Source organism: Trichomycterus rosablanca, chromosome 15 (genome assembly GCF_030014385.1).
Source record: "Trichomycterus rosablanca isolate fTriRos1 chromosome 15, fTriRos1.hap1, whole genome shotgun sequence".
Lineage (NCBI taxonomy): Eukaryota > Metazoa > Chordata > Actinopteri > Siluriformes > Trichomycteridae > Trichomycterus > Trichomycterus rosablanca.
This window is the reverse complement of record NC_086002.1, coordinates 4,050,001-4,076,364: the sequence shown is the minus strand read 5'-3', so window position 1 is coordinate 4,076,364 and position 26,364 is coordinate 4,050,001. Positions and strand designations below refer to the sequence as shown.

The window sequence follows — 26,364 nt, the reverse complement described above, 5'->3', positions numbered from 1 at the left end:
CTCTAAATAAAACCGATTCAAGAGTAATTTTATTTTATGTATTTATTTATTTTTATATTTGTATGTTTTATATATATTATTTACTTTTAAATCCCCGTACTGTTCTTTGTGTGTCTGTTTGTAATAACAAATTGATTCATTAATTAATTTAAAAAAACGATTTACTTTCCGTAAACATAAATAAGCCATTACATATTGGATACATGTAAATACGTAAATAAATAAGCACATGTAAATAAGCAGGCAGTGTAATTATTATTTGTAAATAACACTATGTAGGGAGGATGTATGTGGTTTGAAACAGAACCGATGTCTGCACAATTACATTTTAGTCGTGTGGAAACATGGTAAAACGGTTAAGGTACAATTTAAAAGCGGCCTCTTACAATAATAATAATATAATATATATAATAATAACAATATTGCTATCTTAAATAAATAAATAAATAAATAGGCAGACCGTTTACTTATTATTCACCCTATCTAGGGAGGATGTATGTGGTTTGAAACAGAACCATGTTTGCACCATTAAATTTTAGTCGTGTGGAAACATGGTAAATTGGTTAAAGTGTAATTGTAAAAGCAGCCTCGTACAATAGTAATTCTAACAATAATAATAATAATGTTAAATATTAAATCAACATTTTAAATGTATTCATGCCTTTTTACGCATATACGTATTTAAACAAATAAAATAACATCAAGGCAGACTGTTTGTTTCACTCCGATTGAAATAGGCGATGCACCGATGGTCGGCGTGACCTGAGAGAGCATGTAAACCGAAACATGGTAAATAGTTTGTGTACCAGTGAGATCAGAGCTGCTTCTACAGCAACATGTTCTGCCTCATTTGTTTAACTGATATCCACAGTTAGCCAGATAAATCCAGCAGTGCATGTGCGATTTTTTTCCTGCTGGATCTCTGTGACTTGTGTAAACCATGACATTAGTCAGATTCCATGTTGTGGGTTTGCTGAGGAGGTTCCACACTTCTTTGACGTGCACACTTCAAAATCATAAATATGCCAGTTTTTCTACACCGTCCCTCTCTTCATCCTGCTCAGCTCTTATTACAAAGCGATGTCTGAGTACCAGCTGGCCTCTGAGAAGCGATGCTCCTCAGCAGAAAGATAAGATGGACTTGGACATATGGAAGTCAGTCATGAGATCCCAAGCATCTTACGAGGAGAAACCCCAGGATGAAGGTGAAGAAGACGCTCCTGCAGAGGACAGAGGGGACTCTCCATTAGAGGCGAGTCGTAAACTGGTGGAGATGTGGCGTCAGGCTGGCAAAACGGTTCCTGAAAATGTTTCTGATGAGGACCTGGAGACTCTCGCGGAACTCACCACAAAGTCTTCCAAAAGGAAGTACCTGAAGTATCTGGCGATCAAAGAGGGACATAAAAAGGCCAACAGAGAAAAGAAAGAGAAAAAGAAGGCTGAAAGATTGGCCGGGATGAAGGATCATGATTGTAAGCAAGAAGGAGACTTTGAAACTGATGATGTGGAGGAAGAAGGAGAAGCGAAATTAAAAAACACATATCTGATGCGCTTCTGGTCTCGCTCCATGGACAGATTATTGGGCTGGAGGGTGGCACAAGCCATGCAGCATGGCCAACCGCTGGTCTACGACATGAGCTATGATCATCACATGTCAAGGCGGGAGCTGGAGAACACATCCTCTCAGCTTATGGAGAGCGAAGGTTGGAACCGCCGCTCGGTTGATCCCTTCCACTTGCATTTCTGCAACCTTCAGTCAGGTGGCTCCTACCAACGTGAACTCCTTAAGCGCTATGGTCAGGAGTCCTGGGATCGTCTCCTAATCACTGCTACCAGCCAGCGTCACATAGACGTATTTCCCTCGGAGAGTCTCGTCTACCTGACGGCGGATTCTCCTAACGTTCTCCGCACGTTCGATCACAGTAAAGTCTACATTATAGGAGCCATGGTGGACCGATCGATCCAGTCTGGAGTTTCTTTGGCCAATGCCAAGCGCCTCAAGCTGGCCACGGCCCGTCTGCCTCTGGACGAGTACCTGCACTGGGACAGTGGTGCCAAGAACCTGACTCTGGATCAGATGATCCGCATCTTGATAACCGCCAAGGATACGGGCAGCTGGGAGAAGGCGCTGGAGTTTGTGCCCAAGCGAAAGCATGATGGCTTTCACCAGCAAAGAAGGGAGGATAGTGTTCAAAGTACAACAAACAAACCCAGAAGGACCGTAAACACACACAAAGACCCAGAAAAGGAGCAAGGACAAATATTAGTGAGCAAGCAGAGACGGAAAATTTCCAAAGGAAGCGAGTTTAACTCCAAACCTTCATCTGTATCAGACCCTCCTGGACAGAGCAAACTGCGGATTGCATTAAAAAGTAAAATAGAGGAACGTAGTAAAACGCAGGGTAAAAGGAACTGGTGGGAGGAAAATTAGCCAGTTTGATTTAACAAAGCAATAGTTGGGTTAAAACACTCGTTTACAGCCTCGTGACTTCAGTACAAAAGCAAACAGAAGATAAAACGTTTTGCTTGATTGATAGTTTTGTGGAAATGTGAAACTGTCTACATTTAATCTTCACCGAACTATTTCTTTAAATCAAAGTTTATAATAAATAAATCCTGTTTTTAATAAATAATGTAACTATACAGATTGTTTTGAACGTGATTTCATCTTAAATTACAGATTATCAATAATAAATATTACTGGTCAAAGAAACTGAAAATCATGAAACTCTTATTACATTCGGTACTGAGCTTCCCTGTTATGTTGCAGTGATGTTGCAGTGAGTGGAGCAAGTTTATTACAATAATAATAATATATAATAAATGGGTCAACAAAACTATACTGTCAGAAACTGTGCAGAAAGACTGAATAAAAATGATTGTAGTTTATCTGAGACTTTTAACAGTCCGTGCCTGTCATGAGCTGTAACTTCTTCTGCTCTGTTCTGTTCATGTGATGAACGTAGGATTTAAGCTGAGCGGAGATTTTCTTCATGCAAGGCAGCGTCTAAGATAATGACAGCGTAAAGCTTGCTGGAATGTGGACAACGTCATCTGTGTTCCAGTACACTAAAGGAAGAGGAGACCTGATTTTAGTGGTTCATGGGGTTACATTTTGTTTTGGAATGAGAGATGTCGATTGTCTGATCAATTAACCAAGTTTAATTTTCACTTTGAGAAACAATGCAAGTGTAATGAAAGTACATTTATTTATTAGATTTTTTTTACACCACTTTACACACTTGATTGTGTTGTTTACAGCATGTTCAGTGTTATATTTAAAACATTTTTATTGTCCATTTATATTTTTGTTTTTATTTTTGTTTCTGCCAGGAAGTTTAGGATTGTTCTTGTGTTTTCTTGGTTAAGGGTTTAACAGTTCCAGGTATGTGAAGCTGTTGTCTCTCTCTGGTGTATTTGGGGCTTCGATCAGAATGTGTTTTATTTATTTATTTATTTTTTTGATCTATCTTTTTTAAAGCCATGTTTACTCTTGTGAGTTATATTCATGGCAGGAAAGGTTTATGTGGGTGCTTTGTATCTGTTAGGTAGTCTCTGATATTATGTGTGTATTCCTAATTTAGTGATTGTAATGAGTTACAAGGTTAAAAATGTCTTTCATTGTTCCAGCTATTGAGAACTTTTGTCTTTCCGTTTGGTATTTAGGGCACTCAGTATGTGTTTAATCGTGATTGGTAATTGGCAGGATTCACACTGCGGGGTATCCTCCCCCTTTATCAAGTAGGAATGTGTAAGTCTGAGTGATTTTTGTATGACCTATTCTGCAGCTTGTGTATATAACGGTCCAATGAAAGTAAATAAATGAAAAAAATTAAATCACTTAATTAAACAAGTATCAAGAAAAGAAAACTGCATGATCAAACTCAAACATTTATAAAAATCTTATATTAATATTATGTAAAATCTTCTGTTATAAAAATTAGAATGATACATTTTTAAAGATATATTTTTAATGTAATCAGTAAGAGAAGAGAAACGTTTTAACCAGACATTAATGATACTTTATTTTGGTCACCTCAGTAATAACAAAAGCAGATAAAGCTTTACAAACATTAAAAATCTATTTTATCGGGTAGAACTGCTTATTGCACCTTTTGAAAAACATACACAACATTCAGTCAAGTAACAGATAACTTAAATACTGTGCAAATACAAACTGCTAGACGTTTGACTTTTGAGCACGAGGGGTCGGTTTGGTTTCAGTAAATCAATATGCAGCAATTACAAACCTCAATTACAAACAGCATTTAAACATTTGTCAAACCTCAATTACAAACGGCATTTAAACATTTGTGCAAAGACAAAGCAAGTCATGTTTAATCAGAACTGCTGATAATTACAGACTGATTAAAAGAATGAAAGAAGTAATTGCCACATTTTACCTCATTTACAATGATTATGCAACATACTGTTTGGTTCCTGTAACACTGATAATGCAAAAGGCTGCAAGATCCAACTCAGCCTCAGAAATTCATAATATATTTTGTTTAAATCAGCCGGGCCAAACACAGACTTTTCAACTGTTGTTTAGATGGATCACAGCATTTCATTTCTCCTGGATTGTCCTCCTTTATCTCCCAATCTGGTCATTACCAATTCCCGACCGTGTGTGCACGACCTTTGATGTGATCAAGGAGTGAGGGATCACCACACGCGTCCAATCAGTGGCCACTTCTCTTCACCTGCCAGTGTTGGGTTCCCACACAGAGCCGTATCATGTATGAAGAACCCATATCACACAGGCAGCAGAAGGGGACTCCCGTACGACTCTCCCTCCCTCAAACACGGCTGATTGTGTTTGTGTGGATGCCCAGCCAGGTCACCACCCAATCACCAATCACAGTTTCTTTAAATACAAGGCAGTTGTAGCCCAGCGGTTATGGAACTGGACTAGGTCACTGGTTCAAGCCCCACCACTGCCAGGTTGCCACTGTTGGGCTCTTGAGCAAGGCCTTTAACCCTCAACTGCTTGGACTGTATTATGTTACTGTATTGTAAGTCGCTTTGGATAAATGCGTCAGTAAAGAATTTGCTTCTGAATAGTAATAGAAGAACTGACTGCCATAGCCGAGAGTTGGCAGGACTCTGGATAGGAAGGATGGCATTCCTGTGAGTCACAGCAACACTTTTCAAAGTATAGCTGTGCCTGAGTTTCTGTATATAAAACAGGGTGTTTAGGGTCCTCCTACGCCCTGGGACGTGGCTCACGTTTAGTTACGAAAGGTTACGAGGATCGAATCAGCCCTGTGCTCATTATTATTATTATTATTATTATTATTACAGTACTGCAGTTGTGTCTGTAACTATTAATGCTAAACAGCACTAACAGTAACAGGAAGCGTCAGCATGAACCTGAGCCGATTCGATCCTAAAGCACCAGCAGTTCCCCGCTGCAGCGTTCACAGCAGTTGAAGGTGATGTTCTCATAGCGAGTGTACGGATGAAAACGTCCGATGCTTTTCTTGTTGGGCAGGAAAGAAGAAGCGCCGGTGTCTATAGCAGCTGGGTCATCCGTGCTGTCCGGACAGGAGATGGGATCCAGAATCCTGAGTACCTAAAGCCAGAACCGAGGACAGAAAAAAATGTGTGTTATCACTGCTAAATAAAAGTTCAAAGTAGATGGATTAGGGTGTTTGAGTAACTGTGGGAAGAGTTTAATAGAATCAGAATCAGACACACACACACACACACGTACTCTCTAACACACATTCATACCTGTAAACAATTAGCATGTGCAATACACATTATGGGTTAAAGGTGCAGAGTTCTGTGCAGTATAAAAACTACAGAAAAAAATAGTGTGTATGCAGTGTTCTGAGTCATTATATAAGTTAAATAGGTAATTGTAGATGTACAAGTGTCCCAAGATTAACAGTTTTGTAGTGTGCAATTGTTCATTAGCAAAATGGAGTGTAGCCTGGTCGTTCTGGTCTGTATGTGGCCGACGCGTCTGCCTGATGGAAGGCGCCGAAACGGGTCGAGACGGGTCAGTGATGATTTTCTCTGCACGCTTCCAGGTTCTGGAGGCATGCATGTCCAGCAGTGTGGGCTGCTTTACACCGATGGTCCTCTCTGCAGACCTGATGATGCGCTGTAGTCTCTGCAGGTGTCGTGTTTATTTTTTATACTATATATGGCATCCTAGTGCCTCTAAAAGTTATAGTATTTTTTTGGGGGGGTGGGACTGAGGTGGAGATTTCTTTGTAGTTGTTTGTATTATAAAGTTTTGTTCTGGTGTTGCGTTTTTACCGTGTGGCTGTGAGATCAGATGATCGTCCTAGTATTGTTTCATTCAAATATGGTACGATAATAGACGTTTTTTCCACCCAGTTTATTTATAAAACTGGTAATTTTAATGTCAAGTACAAAGAAAACGGCAAAATTAAGTATTTATTCATCCAAAATAACTGTAAGACTTTGTAGGTTGGCTTTTTTCATTATTATTATGATCATTATTTTATTATCATTATTATTATTGTGCGTTAATTATTATAAGAATCATTATCATTATAAAACCATTCATTCCTGCATTCACTGTCTGTTTTACCACCGCGTTATCCTGGTCAGGGTCGTGGTGGTTCTGATTAATTGGGTGAAAGGTAGGAAACACCCCAAACAGGTCACCAGTCCATTACCGGGCGAACACACACACACACACACAATTTACAATTTTTGTAGCTTTGCGTAGACCCACATGGACACAAGGACAACATGCAAATCGAACCCAGGCAAAAGCCTCACTCTGTCGAACACTCGGGACAGGACACCAATCCATCGCAAGGCCAACACCCGTCCCGCTTAGACACAGCCAATCATGTCTGTATGTAAACGCCTGGCGGGCCGATAGCCCTGCTGGGGATCTGAACCTGTGTAAGGAGGATGAACACTAAGCTAGGGTTCAAACTGAAATCATCATCAGCCACAGAATAATACTGGATGGATCAGTGGACACGAGTGCATCGAAATAAGCCAAGAGTCTCGTACCTTTTCTGCCATCTTCTCAGCTGGAGTGCTGCAGAGTTCCGACACCGTGCTGTGCTTCACACTGGCGCTGCTGCTGATGCTGATGCTGCTTACATTTCCCAGCAGGTGGGAGTTGATGGCGTCCGCCAGCTTGTGATTGGATGCAGCCAGTTCTCCGGTGCTGAGAGGTTGGGCGCTGGGGTAATAGGTCTGCTGTCGACCCCACTGTAACGAGACGAGCAGCTGCTCCAGAGACCTGCCAATCAGAACGCAGGAAAAGCTGATGTTATACTGTAGACTGCGCGGAATTAGCCTGCGATGAGCCGGCTCGACTTGTTTAGCATTTTCCCCCCTAATCTAGTCGTGTCCAATGACCCTGATCGCATCCTCCACTGATTCAACCCTCCACCGCTGACTGAGGCGCTCCTCAACTGACACACGCCCCCTCCGACACGTGCTCAGTACAGACTGCATTTTTCACACGCACGAGTCGAGTTCATATATACCGATCAGCACCGTGCACGGAGAGCCACACCCTGATCGGCATTATCCCTCAGCCCTGTGCAGGCGACATCAATCAGCCAGCAGGGGTCGTAATTGCACCAGTTATGAGGACCCATGATCCGACTTGCCCCTAACCCTATGAACAACAGGCCGATCGTTGTTCATGCAGCCGCCCAGCCCAGTATTCGAAAACAAAGTCAGATTTTAGCAATAATTCAGATCAACATGAAAACATGCGGTCTGTTTGAAAACCTAGAGAGCTGCCTTGCTGCCTACTGCATTCCTGGCCAGCTGCCTCAGTAGAGAGGATTCTAATAAGACATCGAACTTATAAGGCAGATTATTTAGCTGCACTATTAGACAGAGATTATGTCACCGCAGTTTTAGCTTACTAAGCTAACACAGTTAGCCTCAGACCATTCCAACCAATAGGCAAATTTTTTTGTGAGAAAAGTCGTGCCGCACTGAATGCTGGGATTGACTTCAGCACTGAGGGAGCCTCATTATTCAGTCAGATTATCACTCAGAATTAAGGCGCCTTAATTCTGTAGGAGCATTTTAACGGATCTAAGAATTTAGACACGCCCTCTTCTCGGGAGTGTAGGATGACCTATGTAGGTTTTCGGACAGTCAGGCAGTAGCAGGATATGAAGATTCACGTCTCCTCAGTCTTACCTGTGTGTGTGCATCATATTTTGGGAGAATTCCTGCCTCTCCCGTAACAGGTCCTGGATGGCACACTGTGCTTCCCTTGTATGGCGCTGGAGAGCAGCCCTGGCGTTCGTCAGCTCCTCGGCCATCACCCTGGATTCAGACGTGGAAATTTGACATGATGAGGATTGCAAACACGTCAGCATAGAAATCATGCTGCAAATCATATTCAGGGCATCAGACCCTCACCGGCTGGCGAGAAACTTGCTCCTCCACACGTCACACTGGATGCTCATGCGCTCCAGCTGCTCGGCGATGTGCGCCAGGTTGCGTCCCAGTGCCTCGTTTTCCAGGATGAGCTGATTCTTTTCCCGCGCCATGCGCTCAAAGTGATACTGCAGGTCGTCGCCCACCGAGGCCACCAGAAGCTTCTTGAGCTCCCGGTTTACCTGCGCATGAAGGTAAGGAGCGGTTCTGAAATCATGTGTGGTATGTTATAGAGATGCCTGAGTACCGATACCGCACTCATTAACTCGTACTCGTACTCGCAAACGAGGCTCCGATACTAAACATCCGATACCGTGTGCCTAGTGCACGTTACTGCGTTATGCCTGGTTCACACTACACGATTTTTGCCCTGATTTCCGCTCGGCGCTAGATTTGTCGGCTCGGGAGCAACTCGGCGTTCGCTCGGCGATCGAAACTCGGCTCTCGATCGCTGAGTGTGAACTATCCAACAACTCGATCCGACCGGCTCACCGAGCGCTCGGATCGAGTTTTCTAGCACGTCAGATATCTGATCTGAGACGTGCGACTGGGAATGAGTGACATGTCGAACAGCCAATGAGAACGCAGGATACGGTGTGAGGGGAAACACAGGAGAGGAGCGTAAACAGGTGGGACAGGGGGATAATATAGTTTATATTAGAATACATAAGCACACTCACACGTTTTACAGTATTTCTGACCTGATCGTTCTCTACAAAACATAACAACAAAACACCAACATTGCAAAAATATTTATTAACCTCCAACTCACTACAGAACGATCCGTGCTGCTCGTGTTGCCAAATCCACTCAGATTCATTTATTTTTCCTCCTTGATTTCATCACATCGGCGCACTAACTTTGATCGCTCGCTACTTGTTGACGTGCATTTTTGGACGTGGTATCATTAAACCCCCTCGTCACTTCTCACGTGTGTTTTTCTAAATAGGTATTGGTATCGGTATCGGCAAGTACAAAAATACATGTACGTGTATTCGGTTGGGAAAAAATGGTCTCGATGCATCCCTAGTATTTTAGGTCCCACTGTTACGACTAACACCTCAAGGGCCACAGCAGTTTCCACAGAATGGTGCCATTTGCGTGTCGTGACTCAATGAAATTAAACTGTGTTCTACACTGAACCTGGGCGGCACTGTGGCTAAGTGGGCAGCACTGCTGCCTCACAGCAAGAAGGTCCTGGGCTCGATCCCCAGATGGGGCGGTCCGTGAACATAGAATTAATAAATGCATGAAATATAGCAGCATGAAGAACATGCTAAAAACACTAGAATCGAACATGAAGAGCCCACCTCGGTTTGAACGTGCAGCTGGTTGGAGAGGCCCTCTTTGTCCTGCAGCAGTCTGCGCTCGGTGTTCTGTAGCTTCTCTACGATGCTCTTGTAGTCCTGCGGTTCTGACGGAGGGGAGGGCGGCCGGTCTTCAGCACCGTGGTGGGGAGATCCTTTCTCGCCCGCCTTGTTCTCAGCGTGGCCGACGACTCGGGTGCTCCGGATGATGGCCGTACGCGGCACCACGATGCGCACGGCCTCCAGCTCTGCGCAGGACTCCTTGTTAACCTTTCCTAGGTGCAGGACACCGGGGGATGCCGGAGCTGCTCGGGGGGACTGTCTGGGTGGAGACGCTTTTACAGTAAGGGGCTCGAGCGAAATCTCCTTGGTCGCAGCTGGCTTGGCTGTTTCCATGCCATCGGCGGGGCCACGGATCGACACTACGGACGGGTCTGAGAGGGAAGAGAATATGAGATTTACACGCTTTACATCAAGTTAATAATTGCTAGTGCACACTACATGATTTTATTTCAATGTTTACAGTTCATCACTCTGGTCTGCATACCTACTTTGGCCCGGTTTTACTCCAAATACCCTTCCTGATGTAACCCTCCTTATTTTACCTGGACTTGGGATCAAATTATGCTAGCCCACCATCGCCCAGATCCAGGTTCAAATCTCAGTAGGTTCTAGCGATCAGCGGAGCGCCTACACAGACACGACTAGCTATGTCTTGGGGGTGGGGAGTTTGAAATTATGAGATGGCCGTAGCTTTAGGATTGCTTGATGCCCTGTCTGGGGTGTGTTCCTGCCTTGTGATCAGTGTTTCTGGAATAACCAGAACCACCAGAACCCTGACCAGGATAGAGCAGCGGTAAAACTGCAATGACAAAAACACATGTCTAATTGGCTAACTGGTTATCTCAGAGTATGTTGACACTGGAGTTAGCACAACGTTCAATACTCGGCTTTGGTCAGCGTCTATAGGGAGTTTCATGTGTTCTCTTTCAAGTTTTGGTCTATCTAGGTTTTCCTTGACTAGTTTTCTTCCAAAACATGCAGAAGGTGGACTGACTAACTGAATGTGAATACATTAGTGTCCTGTGTAGGTGTATTCGTGCCACTGTGTCCAGTGTTTCCAGGGGGCACGGAAACAAGCACAATCCTCGCTAGTGCAAACCCATTAGTAAAAATAAATATTTGCGCATCCATTTCATAAAATAAAGGTAAGAAAAAGGAAAGTAAGATTGAATACAACATTGCTTACTCTTCTGCTTACTCTTCATGGCGACAACAGACATGGTTGGAGCTGATTCCAAAAGTGCAGCAGGCTAAAATAGAAAAAAATCTCCCAGACAATTTATGTATCTGTGGCTTGTTCAGGACCTGAATAAAAAGAAAGGAAAAAGATCTCAGGTTAATAAATATCCAGGCCAATAAGGAAGAGTTCCTGTGGAGTCTGGTTCCTCTTACTGGTTCCTCTTGTTGACCAGCAGATTGAGGAACAGCTTTTTCCCCAGAGCTGTCTCCTTACTGAACCCCCGACATCTCTCCTCCTGGTAAAGGTTGCACTACAAACCTCTTCTGCTTAGTATAATATAGCATTGGTACATACCTCATTTGTTCATAATTTCCATCTATACTGTATACATCTGTTTACTAAGTTTTATATATACATTCCTATATTATGTTCATAGCACCTTAATCTGTATCACTTTAATCTGTATATTATGTCTTTAGCTATATATCACGTTTATAGTACATATAATAATAATATATTCACCTGTATATCTTGTTCATACCACATACCATATCCTGTAAATAATGTATATCGTAGATACTGTTTATCCTGCACTTGCTGCTTATTGCACTTCTGGTTAGATGCTAAACTGCATTTCGTTGTACTTGTACATGTGTAATGACAATAAAGTTGAATTTAATCTAATCTAATCATGGTTTCTTACTTGTAATGATGTTCATTAATAAAACACTATAGAAATAAATGTGACTAGTCCTGATATAAATGAAAAAATCTTTTAAAAACGTTTAAAAATCATTGGTGAACACTATGGAAGTATTTATATACACATTAATATCACAATACTATATGGCTGATATAAAAATATGTATTGACTTTTAATTGGAATATCTTTGCCAATTTTTCCCCAAATCCCAGAACACATCTAACCAAAAGGAAAATGTTTAGACACATTCAAAAAATAAATGATTAATGGATTCACTAAAGCATTTACAGAAGATACACCAATCAGAAATGTTAATAATCTACTCAAGCTAGCATTGACTGGGAAGCGTTTAAGAAGTATTTTAAAAACTACATCTCTTATTTTTATATTAATTACAAATTTACGATAAAGTCCAAATTAACTGCCTATTTTAATATCTCCAGGTATGTGAGAGATGGTTCGTAAACTAAAATTTTGGATAAGAAGGTTCCTAATATATTTGTTATTAATTATGTAAAGCGGACTTTTACTAGCCTTCGAAACCACATAACAGTGTTCACAATTTAACCATCAAAATAACTCGTTAAGCTGTATATTGTCTATTGTTTATATTATATTCCTCTTTGTTTTCGACTGAGTTAGCATGTATGATAGCTATGTTAACCACAGCTAGCTAGCAGGCTATCAGTAAACTCAGCTGTATTTTCAAAACAAACCCACACAGAACTCATTCAGTATAAACAGAACATGAAATAGTTTTATTTTACACACAAACAACATATTAGTCAGCAAACGTGAATATAAGGATCAATAACGGCCACGTACCTTCTGCTACAGTCACAAACGGCAGTTCTCCGTTTTCGACGGCCGGGAGTCAGTTCAAAAGAATCGATTCTTTAATTATATGAGTTGATTTTAATCAGTCGACTCCAAAGCTTTTGAGCCGATTCCACATAGTGTAATTATTTCATTCTTATAAGTCAAGTTATGGCGTTTGCAAACTGTTGTAAAATATAAGCAGGAATAATAACATTTGTATTAACCTCGCCTTTAAAATCGTAAAACTATTAAACTATTACATGTTTAAGCTTTGAGAATCATATTGCGTGAATTCGAGGCTTGGAACAGTGTTTTTAGTATAGGAGTCGACTCCTCAATTTTAGGAATCGAACTGCACCGCTCGAAACCACAATAAAAGATCTAGACTTGGAGTTATACTCCAGTTACATTCGGATATTCTGTGCTTTAAAATAATATACACATACAAATAAAACACAGCGACTTTTTGTTATAGAAGTGGAGTTTTTTAAGTGACGATATGAGTTATGATTAAGATAAAGGGAGAGTCTAAAAATAATAAGACTTATAAAATAACGTAGTCTTAGGAAACGTGAAGGCAACTAAAACTAAACAACGTACTATATTTTAATTTGAGTTAATAAAGGTTTTAATGAATTTACATAGAATAAACTGTAAACTGTACTGTTGTGGGTAAAACGTCTTGTTTAACTTAACAGAAGTCCTAACTTTAACTAAAATTTAACTTTAGAGACGATGGGACCCGATTAGAAAGTCCTTTTTAATGTCACATTTAAAACAGGCACTTATAGAATGACATTAATAGATTTATGCATGTTTTTTAACAGAAACTAGCCGAATATATGTTAATAAAACGAACTGTACTGCTTTACAATCTTAGAACCAGGGGTAGGAACTATTTCAGCAGGATGCGTTTCCTGACGGAGGTGATTGTATTGTGTAACCTGCATGTATACAAAAGATCAGATGGAAGTTACATTTACAGTTAAAAGTTTATTATGCGGGTTTGAGACATTATTAAATATGTCGTAAACAATGACAGTAGAAATGTACTTTGCTGTATTCTAGATCTAAAACAGACGCAGGCGTGTGTGTGTGTGTGTGTGTGTGTGTAAATGCTCATGACTTGATCCTGGTTATGTAAAGTGGATCTGAGTTGTTCATCAGATCTATTAAAGAACTATAATGGGAGTTCAAGGTCTCTGGAAGCTTCTGGAGAGCACAGGAAAGCCCATCAACCCAGAAACACTGGAGGGGAAGATAATAGCAGTTGGTATCCTTTCAAAACGTTTTACTGGCTCGTCATGTTTTACACTTTGGTTACATTCATGAAGGGAACGGTAGTTACTTGTTACACACAGTTACAAACACAGTCTTGTACAATTTAGTATCTCCAGTTCACCTCACTTGCATGTCTTTGGACTGTGGAAGGAAACCGGAGCTCCCGGAGGAAACCCACACAGACACGGGGAGAACATGCAAACCACACACAGAAAGAACCCGGACTGCCCTAACCTGGGGATCGAACCCAGGACCTTCTTGCTGTGAGGCGACAGTGCTACCCACTGAGCCACCGTGCCACCCTCACAGCTGCTTGTACAACACAAATATATAATAACATATTACATTATCAGCAATGTTAAATGAACACAGGTTGACTGGCCCCTCTTAAACAGCGATTTTGACAGAAAAATTTCAAAAAGTTTGTTTTCTGTAGAATATGAGGCATGTGATAGTAAAATATGAGTAAGTGGCTTTTTATAATCATATAAGGTATTTTCATATATTTAGTAAGACATTTTCAGTAAATGTTGAGATATTTTTCGAATACACATCAGTGCACTCTTAGTGCCGGTCACCAGCCCAGATAAATAGGAGGTTTGAGCAAGGGTATCCGGTGTAAACTGTGCCAAATCAAATATGCAGACCAGAATGATCCGGGGTGGCGAGTCCTAAGAACATCCTAAAAGAAATCATTCAGACAGGTATATCTAATAAAGTGATCATTGAGTGTACATATCATTAAACGAGGTTATTTAACATTCTCACTGATTCAGAGACTATGCAGGCATTGAGATGCTTTCATATCAGTCCAGGTTCAAATGTTACATCCGTAATTGCAATCCTTGACACATTTAACCTCAGATATCAGCATCTGGCTTAACCAAGCAGTGAAGGGGGTACGGGATCGTGAGGGGAACAATGTCCGCAACGCTCACCTCCTCATGCTGTTTAACCGCCTGTGCAAGTTGCTCTTCTTCCGCATCAGGCCTGTTTTTGTTTATGACGGAGACGCACCACTTCTCAAGAAACAGACTCTGGTAAGCAATCCCGCCACAGTGCGCCACATTTGTGCCATTTAGTCCTAACAGCTTGCATTATACTGACTGTATAGGCTCAGAAGTCTACGCATATGGTCTTGAAATGACTTCACAGATAATAAATGTGCTGGTCTGTTAGGCCATCAGGAGACAGAGGAAGGAGGAGATGGTACGTGAGTCCAAGCAAACCCATGAGAAACTCCTAAAAACCTTCCTGAAGAGGCAAGCCATCAACGCTGCCCTGGGGAAGCACAGGTCAGTCCAGAGTAGAAATACTTTTAGTTATTATTTAGGTAAATACCAGACAATGAATAACAGATCCAGGCTTCTGTGTTTTATAGTCAGGAGAGCGCTCCAAGTATCTCGTCAGTGCGAAGAGATGAGGTGGACGATATGTACGTTTTGCCAGCACTGCCGCCTGTAGAGGAAAAAGAAAGAAGCAGGTATGTAAACAGAAACAGAAAGGCCCCCATTTCGGGTTTGTAAATAATAATGAGATTTTTTTTACACCACTATTGTTTCATCATTATTCAAACGCAGTCAGAGGTGTTGAGTTTTTATTGTCTAACATTAGAAATTGAAACAGAGCTCTGCCTTCCATTCCAGTTCTGAGGAAGAACCAGACACAGCAGGTGAACAGACACCGGACACTTATTTTAGTTTTCAGGTAAGCCTGAGCACTGATAATGCTTCAGAATTCAGTACGGAGTGATTTCAGTTTGATCTTTGATTGGTTACTCTGCACGTTTCTTCACAGGATGATTTCTACGAGAATCCCAATTCTATAGACATCAACTCTGAGGAGTTCTCCCTCCTGTCACCCGAAATCAAGCATGAGATCCTTAAAGACATGAAGGAGTTCAGCAAGAGAAGACGCACGATGCATAACAAGCCTCCTGAGGTACTGCCGCATCACCTGTTTCACCACTGCTGTTACTAGCCGTTGCACAAGTCTATTTGTTATGCACATTTGCACATGGTACTGTTTAATTTGCACAGTGCACAATTGCACACATAATGTCTATAAACTGCACCTTTAGGTTTACCCCTTTAGTTTTTTGTTCTTTGTTATATGTTACTGATACTACTAGTCTGACTACTAGTCCAGTATCTTAACCACTAGGCTATGGCCTAGAATGTCCTAAAATGTGTTTATTTCATTTTTTTCCCTGCACTACATTGACGTGTTTTCTTGTGTGATGCTTCTGATGTTTGTGAATTGCCGCTGTAGTGCTACAATTTCCCTTCAGGGATCAATAAAGTAATCAATCAATCAATCAATTTTTGACTTGGTCTCCTGGCAGAGGTCGGGGGACTTCTCCCAGTACCAGCTGCAGGGCCTGTTGCAGAGGAGTAAGCTGAACCAGCGTCTGGAGGGAGTGGAGAAGGAGATGAGCCAGCGCTCCTGTGGTGATCTGGAGCAGCGTTACGATCAAGATGAGGAGCGCAACGTGGAGTCCCGCCGTCTCATCTCAGAGGAATCATCACACTATATACTCATAAAAGGTCAGAAATAAGAGAAGGCTGGATTTTAACGCCATGTTTTACACTTTGGTTACATTCATGACAGGACGGGTAGTTACTGCTTACACAAGATTCATCAGTTCAGGTTTAATATCAAACACAGTCATGAACAATTTTGTATCTCCAGTTCACCTCACTTGCATTTTTGTACTGTGGGAGGAAACCGGAGCACCCGGAGGAAACCCACACAGACACAGAGGTCGTAATTGCAGCAGTTATCACTCTGGCCCTCCCTCCACTGGACGAGCCAAATCCGTCTGTACACTAGAAGTATTATTGATACTTAGAATGTGTAGATATATTCAGGGCATGATTGCCAATAGTCATGTTCCAAGAATATTCCTACAATGGAATGTTACTGGAAAGTGGCGTACGTGATAAGAAGTGCATCAGTTGCATTTTATGACGTCAAAAACCCATTTCTATCTGGTTTAGACCAGTTCCTGTTCTAGCTAAGAAATCTCTATTAACAGTGGAATCTCTCACTGTCCTACAACGTCTCTGGTAGCCTCACAGCAAGAAGGTTCTGGGTTCGATCACCCGGTGGGACGGTCCGGGTCCTTTCTGTGTGGAGTTTGCATGTTCTCCTCGTGTTCGCGTGGGTTTCCTCTGGGTGCTGTTTGCTATAACCTTGTGAACTGATGAATCTTGTGTGATGAGTAACTTACTGTTTCTGTCATGAATGTAACCAAAGTGTAAAACATGACGTTAAAATCCTAATAAATAAACAAACAAACTAGGCCACTGGTGGGAGTATAAAGGTTAATTATTATTTTATTTTCTTCTTATCGCATTCACGGAGTTTCTATGCAAGACTTGTGTCAGTGCGATCCTACTCTGCAGACGAGAATAAAACAATCAAGCCTCTGGGGCATTTCATTAAGGGCTTTTCCTCAACAACTTCAAATAAATGTAAGGAATCATGGTCTCCTGTTTTCTGTCCCCCTACAGGAACACAAAAGAGTGACAAGACACCTGAACCCCAGCCAGCCTCAGATTGTTGGTCTGGCGGCCCCTGGTCAAGAAAAGGCAGAGCCAAAGGAAAGCCTAAGCCCCTCTGGCGCCCCCTATCAGATGACATCGATGAGGAAAATGAGCCTTCCTCCTCCTCTTCATCTTCAGCTCTGAAAGCTGATGTGGAGGATCGGCCCGTAGACGCAGCACCCGCATCCCCACGGACACTTCGGGCCATTCAGGCAGCCATGCTGGACACCAGCTCAGACGAGGATGAAAGAGGAGCAGCGAGTCACCAGGATGAGAAGGGCGGTGTCTCAAGGTCGAAAGAGCCACTCCGAAAAGTTCAGACTCAGCGGAAATACGTCATCAGCAGCTCAGATGAAGAGAACGAGCCGGCGGAAACGACAAGAAGCAAGGCGGTCGAGGCATCTCCTCAAACTTTGCTAGACATTCAGATGCCCAGAGGAGATAAAGTGTCTCCTCCTGGAGCTAAGACGTTCCAACACATCAGCTCTGAAGAGGAGGAAACGGAGGAAGGAGTCAAAAAAGAAAGCAAAGCTTCAAGAGCTCCGACTCCCACTGAAGAACCAAAACTGGAAGAAGTTGCTCCCCCGAGTTCCTCAGATTTAGAGTCAGATGTGGAGACGCGAGCTTCAGTCAAAGCTGACGTCCGCGAACCGGCTTGTCCACGTGAACCGAGCGCTGCTTCTGAGACCGGAAGTTTGCAGGAAGGAAGCTTGAGCGTTTCTGCTCACCGTTTTAATTCAGACATGATCAGAAGTGAACCGAAAGAGGAGAAGATTGAGGAAATCAGTGTGAAGAGTGAAGATGAGGGGAGCAGCTCTGACGGTGAGTATGATGTCTCAATGACAGTCTGCACTTTATAGCAGGGGTCACCAACGCAGTGCCCACGGGCACCTGGTTGCCCACAGGGACCACTTGAGTCACGCGCAGGGCACTAGTGACCATTGAGCTCCATCTAAACAAATGTATTTGTGTTGCTGATCTTTTTGATTTATTAACATTTGCATTTGTAGCCTAGTGGTTAAGGTACTGGTCCAGTAATTAGAAGATTGCCGGTTCAAGCCTCACCTTTGCCAGGTTGCCACTGTTGGCAACCTTGGCACTTAAGCAAGGCCCTTAACCCTCAATTGCCTAGATTGTATACTGTCACAGTACTATGAACAAAAGCGTCTGCTAATTTCCGAAAATGTAAATGTAGTGTAGATTTGGAAATGATAACACTGAATATAGAATTTTATAAACAAAAATATTTTATGTTTATATGAACTTTGATCTTGTCTGGGGGCAAAGTTCAATATCGTGTGCAGGACAAACGTCCATCTCTTTGCTCAGACAAGCAAGCGAGTGCAGCTACGATGGTGAGCGAGATAAGAAAGCTATTTCTGGCAGCCAGGTGGTGCAGCGGGATATTCCGGTTGTACACCAGCACCGAGTTTCTAAAGTCCTCGGTTCGAAACTCAGTACCTGCAGCAGATACTAATTGGCCACCGTATCTGCTGGGTGGGGGCCGGACTATGTGTGGGTGGGTCTTCATTGGCGGAAGAGACGCCTGTGCAGAATGCAGGGGCGAGAAGATGAGGGCTGCACACGTGTCGAAAGAGGCGTGTACAGCGACGTGCTCTCCTCGGATGGAATCTGGCATCTCTCAGCAGCGAAAGACAAAAATTGAGTGTGCTAAATTAGTAGGAAAATTGGGAGAAAATGCATTAAAAAAAGAAAAGAAAGAAAGCTATTTTGGTCGGGAAGGTCCTGAAACGAGCAATGATGATAATAACAGACATCTGTGAGACTTTTCTTCTGGTACTCTGGTTTTCTTTGAAATAACTTGGCAGTAGGTGGGTTAGCTATTTTTATTTGGCTAAAAATTCAGTGTGGTGCCTCATGCCTTTAGGTATATTTACAACTTGTGGTGATTCAAAATAAATAGATGAATGAATAAAGTCGAAGTTGAATTTGTTCTGGCACTCTGTTCCCCCACCCCTGGTTTTCTTGGTTAGATGGTTTCATCGAGGTTTCAGAAGGCGAAGAGGCATCAGAACTAGAAGATTCCTCAGTTGTACCGGAGGAGTTACAAGAAGAAAGTAATACAGAAGAGCAGGAGGTGATCAGCGAGGAGGAAAGTCAAGATCTGAGCGGTTTAAGTCCGAGTGAAACGCAGGAGCAGGACTCGAAACCCTCTCGAGCAGACGCCGCTGCACCTGCTGCCAGCGAATGGGACGACATTAACCTGGTACATTTACGATACATTTCATTGAGCCGGTAGATTAGTTCACCACCAATAATTCAGGCAGTTTGTTGCACGTAAACGTGTGTGACAAAAACTAGGTTCACACTTCGGAATTTCTTTCTCAGAGCTCAGATGTTGTATGTTTTATTACGTGTGTCCTGCAGGAGGAGCTGGTGCGGCTGGAGAAAGATCTGCAGGCGGAGCAGAGCAGTCTGCACGGCCAACAGCAGCAACAACAGCGCAGCGCCGCTACAGTTACAGGCCAAATGTGCCAGGAGAGCCAGGTGAGGGTGATAAATCAGGTTTATTTTATTAGTTCTTTATTAATGTTTCACAGTGGCACTTTACTGGGAATCTTAAGTCATGATATGACCGTGTCATAAACACCTTATAATGGTTTCAAGTTATCAGCAGCAGGAACTGTCACAGTAGCCGTCATGAGAGCTGCTTCTAACACACAAGCACCTTCTTACAGGGGGAGATGCACCAACTTGCCAGCTATGTAAAGAAAGACTAACAATTAAACACAAACACTAAACACAGAAAGACTGAAATTCTTTAATGAAAACAATTTGCAAAACCTGCTTAAGACAACAGAACCAGGGAAAATACTATATTTTTTGACGCATTTAAATCTAAAACACCTCCTATAATTTGTTTTAAAGGACAATACGCAACCTATGTACTGATACAGCGTTAAAATCAATCAATCAATCATGAGAGCTGCTTCAAGACATGATCATGCATTCACTCATACATTGTGTGTTTTTTTGATCTGCACAGATTAAAAATCCTGCCAGGATTTAGCATCACATAATTTCACACACCCGACAATAGCAATCACCCAAAAACTCACTGTCCATTTTATCAGCTCCACTTACCATATAGAAGCACTTTGTAGTTCTACAATTACTGACTGTAGTCCATTTGTTTCTCTGGATGCTTTGTTAGCCCCCTTTCACCCTGTTCTTCAATGGTCAGGACCCCCACAGGACCACCACAGAGCAGGTATTATTTAGGTGATGGATGATTCTCAGCACTGCAGTGACACTGACATGGTGGTGGTCTGTTAGTGTGTGTTGTGCTGGTATGAGTGGATCAGACACAGCAGCGCTGCTGGAGTTTTTAAATACCATGTCCACTCACTGTCCACTCACTGTCCGTCCTACCTAGTTGGTCCACCTTGTAGATGTAAAGTCAGAGACGATCGCTCATCTATTGCTGCTGTTTGAGTCGGTCATCTTCTAGACCTTCATCAGCGGTCACAGGACGCTGCCCACAGGGCGCTGTTGGCTGGATGTATTTTTGATTGGTGGACTATTCTCAGTCCAGCAGTGACAGTAAGGTGTTTAAAAACTCCAGCAGCGCTGCTGTGTCTGATCCACTTCTGGATCCTGGGAGAGTCCTGACCATTGAAGAACAGGGGGCTAACAAAGCATGTAGAGAAACAGATGGACTACAGTCAGTAATTGTAACGTGCTTCTATATGGTAAGTGGAGCTGATAAAATGAAGAGTGAGTGCAGAAACAAGGAGGAGGTTTTAATGTTATGGCTGATCGATGTTACCACCAATAAACTCTACGAGATCCACTCTACCTTAAAACCGGATAGAACTCAGTACCTCAAACAAATTACATTTGAAACAAATGAAACTTACTCATACTTACCTGCTAAAAGAACAAAATTTTACTTAAATTCTTAGAGGCAGTAGGACCTAAAAACATAGGAGATGTATAAGATATATAAGATATGAATAATCAATTAAACTCTACACCCTCACAGTCACGCATATGACTCCTTTATTCCTTGGTACACAAATAAAGAAACAGAAGACAGAACCTGTTATTCAGCTATCATAATAGCCATAGCAGCTGACACCCAAAGAAAACTCTCATGGACACAGGGAGAACATGCAAACTCCACACAGATAGGGCTCTGGTCGCCTGGCTGAGGAATTAAACCCAGGCATTTTGTCTCAGGTTCTGTGCACATGTGTTTTTTGTGACATGTTTCAGTTTTTTTTTGTTCTGGTTTTGTTGATTCGTGAATCGATGTGCGTTTGTTAATCCTGTCCCTGTGAACGCACGAGTTTAGATATTTTGTTTACAGATGGAAGCTGTCAGTTATTTATATTGCCGTTGGTGTTAATACTCGTCACTGCCATTTGTCTGCTCGTTGAAAAGGCTTCAGACGACCAGCTGCTAATGGTGTCAGGATACGCGCTAGCTGCCACAGCATGCGCAAGCCTCCACCACACAAACAGAAGTTACATAAGAGGCTAAGTTTATCCTGTTACCTCCGATAACGAGCCGCTGATGGTTGGGTTTGTGCCCAGGCGAACGCAGCGGTCTCCAGAACTCTACTGGAGGAATGCAAGTCAGAATGCAGCTCCATTCCTCCAGAAGATTTTGTCCCTGATGCTGGTCAGATGACGGTGGTGAAGGTCTCTAGCGCATCTTTCTAAACATTAGGTTCGGGACCAAAGCATGTTGTTTACATCATTTGTATCTTAACAGTGCATTAAATGAAACCCCTCATGCACTGTGAATGGGGGCTTTGTCATCCTGGAAAAGATTTGTTCTGTCAGTATCAGGTTTGAGGTTTCCCCTTGAGGAGATTTGTGCCGGCTGCCACAACGTTTGCAAACCTTTGTCACCTAAACCTAAACTGACATCAGAGGCTATGTTCAGCCTGTTATCTCTGATTACTGATGTTTACTGCGTTCATTTGGTCCTGTTTGTTATTGACATTAGCTTAGCATCTGTCCTTTGTTTATTACCTAATCTTAGATGGTCGTTTTGCTTTTGTTTGTAGTTTCTGCACTTTTATATTTTGGTTGGAAGCGGTAAGGGTGGGAGGAGTAGTAATCAGTCGTGTCTGAGAGTTGCTTAAATGCTGCCTTCAAGTCCTCCTCGGAAGTTCCTACTTACGAGTTCGAAGGTCGTAATAACGACATGATGTGCGTTCAAGTGGTTTTTGGTCGGGTAATAATGGACGCCATGACAAAACTCCTTTTGTTTATGCTTTTATTTTTGTATAATCAGAAACAGGAACTCTATTTTGGATGAATGTATGTAAGCAGCACAAAAATAGCTGTGCACAAAATATCTGCTCATGAGGCAACACTTTTTGGGTTCTTCTGATCAGCTTTGTTGCTATTCTTCATCAGAACAAGTGCACGTTGTGTACAAAATGTATACAAGCTTGAACTTTACATTTAACATGCAAAACTACCGCTAATAAGCTCAAACTTTTACCGTTTACTGTAGGGGCAGCATCCATACCGGCAGTCGCCATGACGTTTTGTTAATGATACGCCCTCACATCGGAAACTCGGGAAAATCCGAGTTTCCCACTGGTAAATACGACATTGAGTTGCCGTTCATGTGCCCTCATCTCGTAAATACGATATTTCCGACACGACTTGAAGGCAGCATAGTCTGGATTTAGCTCCATCTGATTTCCACCTTTTTGGATGCTCAAAGAAGCTTTAAGGGGAAGAAGATTTTCATGAGATGATGATGTGAAAGCAGCGCTGCATCAGAGGCTACACGCTCAACCAAAAATATTTTTTGCTGATGGTATTAAAATGGTACGACGCTGGGAAAATGCATCGCAAAGGAAAGTGACAATGTAGAAAAGTGATGTCATTTGTTCTTAAAATTCTTAATAAATAGATTTGAGTTTTAAAAAGTGCAGAAACCGTTTCCAATTCTCCAAATTTCCAATCCCTCCAACTGAATTGGTTAAAGATCCAACAAGACTTGTGGAAGACGCTGGTTAATTCTTATCAAAAGTGGCTGATTGAAGTGGAAGGAGAAAATCTGATTTGATATCTGAATAATGAATGAAAATGCAAGATAGTCGTTTAAAATGAGCAAGGTGTTTAACCTTCCATTACCTGCACAGTGTTCAGTCACAACTGGAAGTCACTTTGGCTAAAAGTTTACGCTGAATGCCATAAAAATAAATGTTTTCAGTTCAAAAGACTTGTAGTTTAACTTTTCATTTACAATAACGGCACAATATCACAATACGTAAGTGATTATCATCTAACCCCTAACTAGAGTGAATCTCAGATCCACTATTGTCCAAACGTATCCATGCAGTGTGGCTGCAGCTTATCATTCTAACCCGACATCCTGTTTGCTTGGTGTAGGAACTGTTGCGCCTGTTCGGTGTGCCCTTCCTGGTCGCCCCCATGGAAGCCGAAGCTCAGTGTGCGGCCCTGGACAGGACCGACCAGACGCACGGCACCATCACTGACGACAGCGACGTCTGGCTGTTCGGAGGACGGCACGTCTACAAAAACTTCTTCAGCAACAACAAATACGTAGAGCACTACCAGTACCTGGATATTCAGAACCAGCTCGGTGAGGCTTAGCTATCACACAAACAAAAGATCTTCTTGTGGCGAGTGTGGCAGCACTTCTGTAAGTCGCTCTGGATAAGAGTGTCTGCTAAATGCCAAAAATGTAAGTGTGAGATAGAGCTGGGTCAGAAGCCAGAAAAAAACAGTCAGACAGTCAGAGACAAAAATAATAATAATTAATTAAACTAATTTTAACAGGCACTTAAAAAAAGGAACTTGTACATGACATCCCCCCCCCCCCCCCTTTGTGGAGGTTTTACATCCCACATAAACCACAGTGGGACCAGATTGCCACCATTTTTATTACATTTCTATTAATTCTCTGAACTGACAAGCCTACGACGGCTGCACACTCTTTGGCCATAATATTTCGACTTTATTCTCATAATATTTCGACTTTATTCTCATAATATTTTGACTTTATTCTTGAAATCAAAACTTAAAAATATTTTTTTACAGTCGCCCTAATACGCCGTCGTACTTAACAGTAACAGCTTATCAGAGCTGTAAAATTTAGGCATTAAAAAGAAATCTTATTAATATTGGGCAGAATGAAGTTCACCCTGTTGGTCCGACCCTCCACAACAGTACCAGTTTCTTATGTGGCCCCTTAGAAAATGTAATTGCCCACCCCTGCTCTAAAGTGACTTGTTGGAAAATCTTTCACTGTTTTTTTCTCATTCTTAAGCTTTGGTTAAGATGTTTCTTTATTGTTTATTGTTCTATAGGAATAGACAGAACAAAGCTGATCAATCTGGCGTACCTACTGGGCAGTGATTACACCGAGGGGATACAAGGGGTTGGATACGTCAAAGGCATGGAGATACTCAATGAGTTTCCTGGACTCGGCTTAGAACCACTTACACAGTTCAGGTCAGGCACAGTACATTTATCTGTTCATTTTCATGTGTTATCATCGCTTTATAATGGTCAGAGTGGGAATGGGTCTGTATTTCTTCAATCTGTTCCCAATATTATGTACGGTAGATGGTGAAGGATCTAAATTCTTTGCAATCTTGCTCTCAATTCTCTCATAAACTTATCATACTGTGTACAGTCCGATCCTTTTCTGGATCCTTCTTTTATACCCAATGATGATTCCCTCACCTGTTCCCGATTCACCTGCTTACTGTGGAACGCACTGTACCTTCAGCATTCTGTTAACTTTTCATTTTTATTTTGCCTCAGTCCTAACTTTTTTGAGTGTGCTGCAGGAATCAAATTCTAAATGTTTATATTTCCGAAATACAATGAATGATCAGTGAAAATATTGGAAATCGTTTCTTTGTCAGGGAAATGATGCATTAAAAGAATGAAGCATTTTGCATTTTACTAAAGATTTTGTACATTTCGAGAGCCGGTTTGCTTCTTTGCTATCGTGTAGCAGCAGTAACGCTCTCTTGTCCTCTGGCCTCAACAGAACGTGGTGGAGCGAGGCTCAATCAAAAAAGAAGCTGGCTGATGATCCCAAGGACACCAAGGTGAAGAAAAAGCTGAGGGCGTTAAAGCTGCATCCTGCCTTCCCCAATCCCGCTGTTGCTGAGGCCTACCTTCATCCTACAGTCGAACAATCAGAGGGCACGTTCAGCTGGGGCCACCCACAAGTGGATCTCATCAAAGAATATCCTTCAAGTGTGGCTTAGCTAAAACGGTCACAGCCGGGTCCACTAAACGCTACTCGGTCTGTTTTCCTAATGGAAAGATTGTAAAATTAATATAATCTAAATTTTCATAATTGAAGTTTTGACGTGTTTCTTAACTGATCTTAAGTTTTGCTATAGCCGTTTCGGTTGGAGCAGCAGGAAGACCGAGGAAACTCTGCAGCCCGTTTTAAAACAGCTCAGCACTCAACTGGTGAAGAGGAGTTTATCTCAGCCTGCACAAAAGCTTCTGTTACTGCTGCACCGATAACACTGATATACAAAACACTTACAGTCCTCACTAGAGTTCACTGTCTGCATGTTAGTGGTAGTGGTATCTCAGAGGGTTTATGTACTAGAGTAGTAAACAGAAGGTTGCTGGTTCTAGCCCTACTGCTGCCAGAGTTCCCTTAATCCTCAATAGATAGACAGACAGACAGATAAATAGCTTGATAGACAGACAGACAGACAGACAGACAGACAGACAGACAGACAGACAGACAGACAGATAGATAGATAGATAGATAGACAGACAGATAGATATACAGACAGACAGATTGATAGATAGATAGACAGACAGACAGATAGATATACAGACAGATAGATAGACAGACAGATATATATACAGACAGATAGACAGACAGACAGACATACAGATAGATAGATATACAGACAGGCTGATAGATATACAGAGACAGATAGATTAGATGGATGGATGGATGGATGGATAGATAGATATACAGACAAACAGACATATAGATAGATAGATAGATAGATAGATAGATAGATAGATAGATAGATAGATAGATAGATAGATAGAT

General features: G+C 42.0%; 3 protein-coding genes across 3 annotated transcripts in view; 2 read left to right on the top strand and 1 right to left on the bottom strand.

The window, feature by feature from the left end:
* The first annotated feature begins 752 nt into the window (after positions 1 to 752).
* On the top strand, positions 753 to 2,675 carry trmt10c (tRNA methyltransferase 10C, mitochondrial RNase P subunit). The gene has a single exon (XM_063010466.1). It carries the CDS (start codon positions 941 to 943, stop codon positions 2,429 to 2,431), a length of 1,491 nt encoding a protein of 496 aa, XP_062866536.1. The 5' UTR covers positions 753 to 940; the 3' UTR covers positions 2,432 to 2,675.
* Positions 2,676 to 3,999: 1,324 nt separating this feature from the next.
* On the bottom strand, positions 4,000 to 12,529 carry blzf1 (basic leucine zipper nuclear factor 1). Its single transcript, XM_063009728.1, has 7 exons — positions 12,485 to 12,529; positions 10,963 to 11,081; positions 9,717 to 10,147; positions 8,389 to 8,588; positions 8,164 to 8,292; positions 7,006 to 7,240; positions 4,000 to 5,575 (listed from the first exon to the last, which is right to left on the bottom strand). The coding sequence occupies exons 2-7, from the start codon at positions 10,994 to 10,996 to the stop codon at positions 5,390 to 5,392; spliced, it is 1,215 nt and encodes a 404-aa protein (XP_062865798.1). The 5' UTR covers positions 10,997 to 11,081; positions 12,485 to 12,529; the 3' UTR covers positions 4,000 to 5,389.
* Positions 12,530 to 13,500: 971 nt separating this feature from the next.
* The window catches only part of ercc5 (excision repair cross-complementation group 5), a 15,388-nt gene continuing 2,524 nt past the window's right edge, over positions 13,501 to 26,364 (top strand). The window contains exons 1-14 of the mRNA XM_063010573.1: positions 13,501 to 13,751; positions 14,624 to 14,799; positions 14,939 to 15,054; positions 15,141 to 15,242; positions 15,406 to 15,466; positions 15,557 to 15,700; positions 16,104 to 16,305; positions 17,275 to 18,129; positions 19,302 to 19,534; positions 19,696 to 19,815; positions 23,691 to 23,904; positions 24,632 to 24,776; positions 25,324 to 25,524; positions 25,673 to 25,757. Of these exons, the coding sequence (XP_062866643.1) occupies positions 13,664 to 13,751; positions 14,624 to 14,799; positions 14,939 to 15,054; positions 15,141 to 15,242; positions 15,406 to 15,466; positions 15,557 to 15,700; positions 16,104 to 16,305; positions 17,275 to 18,129; positions 19,302 to 19,534; positions 19,696 to 19,815; positions 23,691 to 23,904; positions 24,632 to 24,776; positions 25,324 to 25,524; positions 25,673 to 25,757 (2,742 nt within the window). The 5' untranslated portion in view covers positions 13,501 to 13,663. The remainder of the gene's footprint in view (positions 13,752 to 14,623; positions 14,800 to 14,938; positions 15,055 to 15,140; positions 15,243 to 15,405; positions 15,467 to 15,556; positions 15,701 to 16,103; positions 16,306 to 17,274; positions 18,130 to 19,301; positions 19,535 to 19,695; positions 19,816 to 23,690; positions 23,905 to 24,631; positions 24,777 to 25,323; positions 25,525 to 25,672; positions 25,758 to 26,364) is intronic.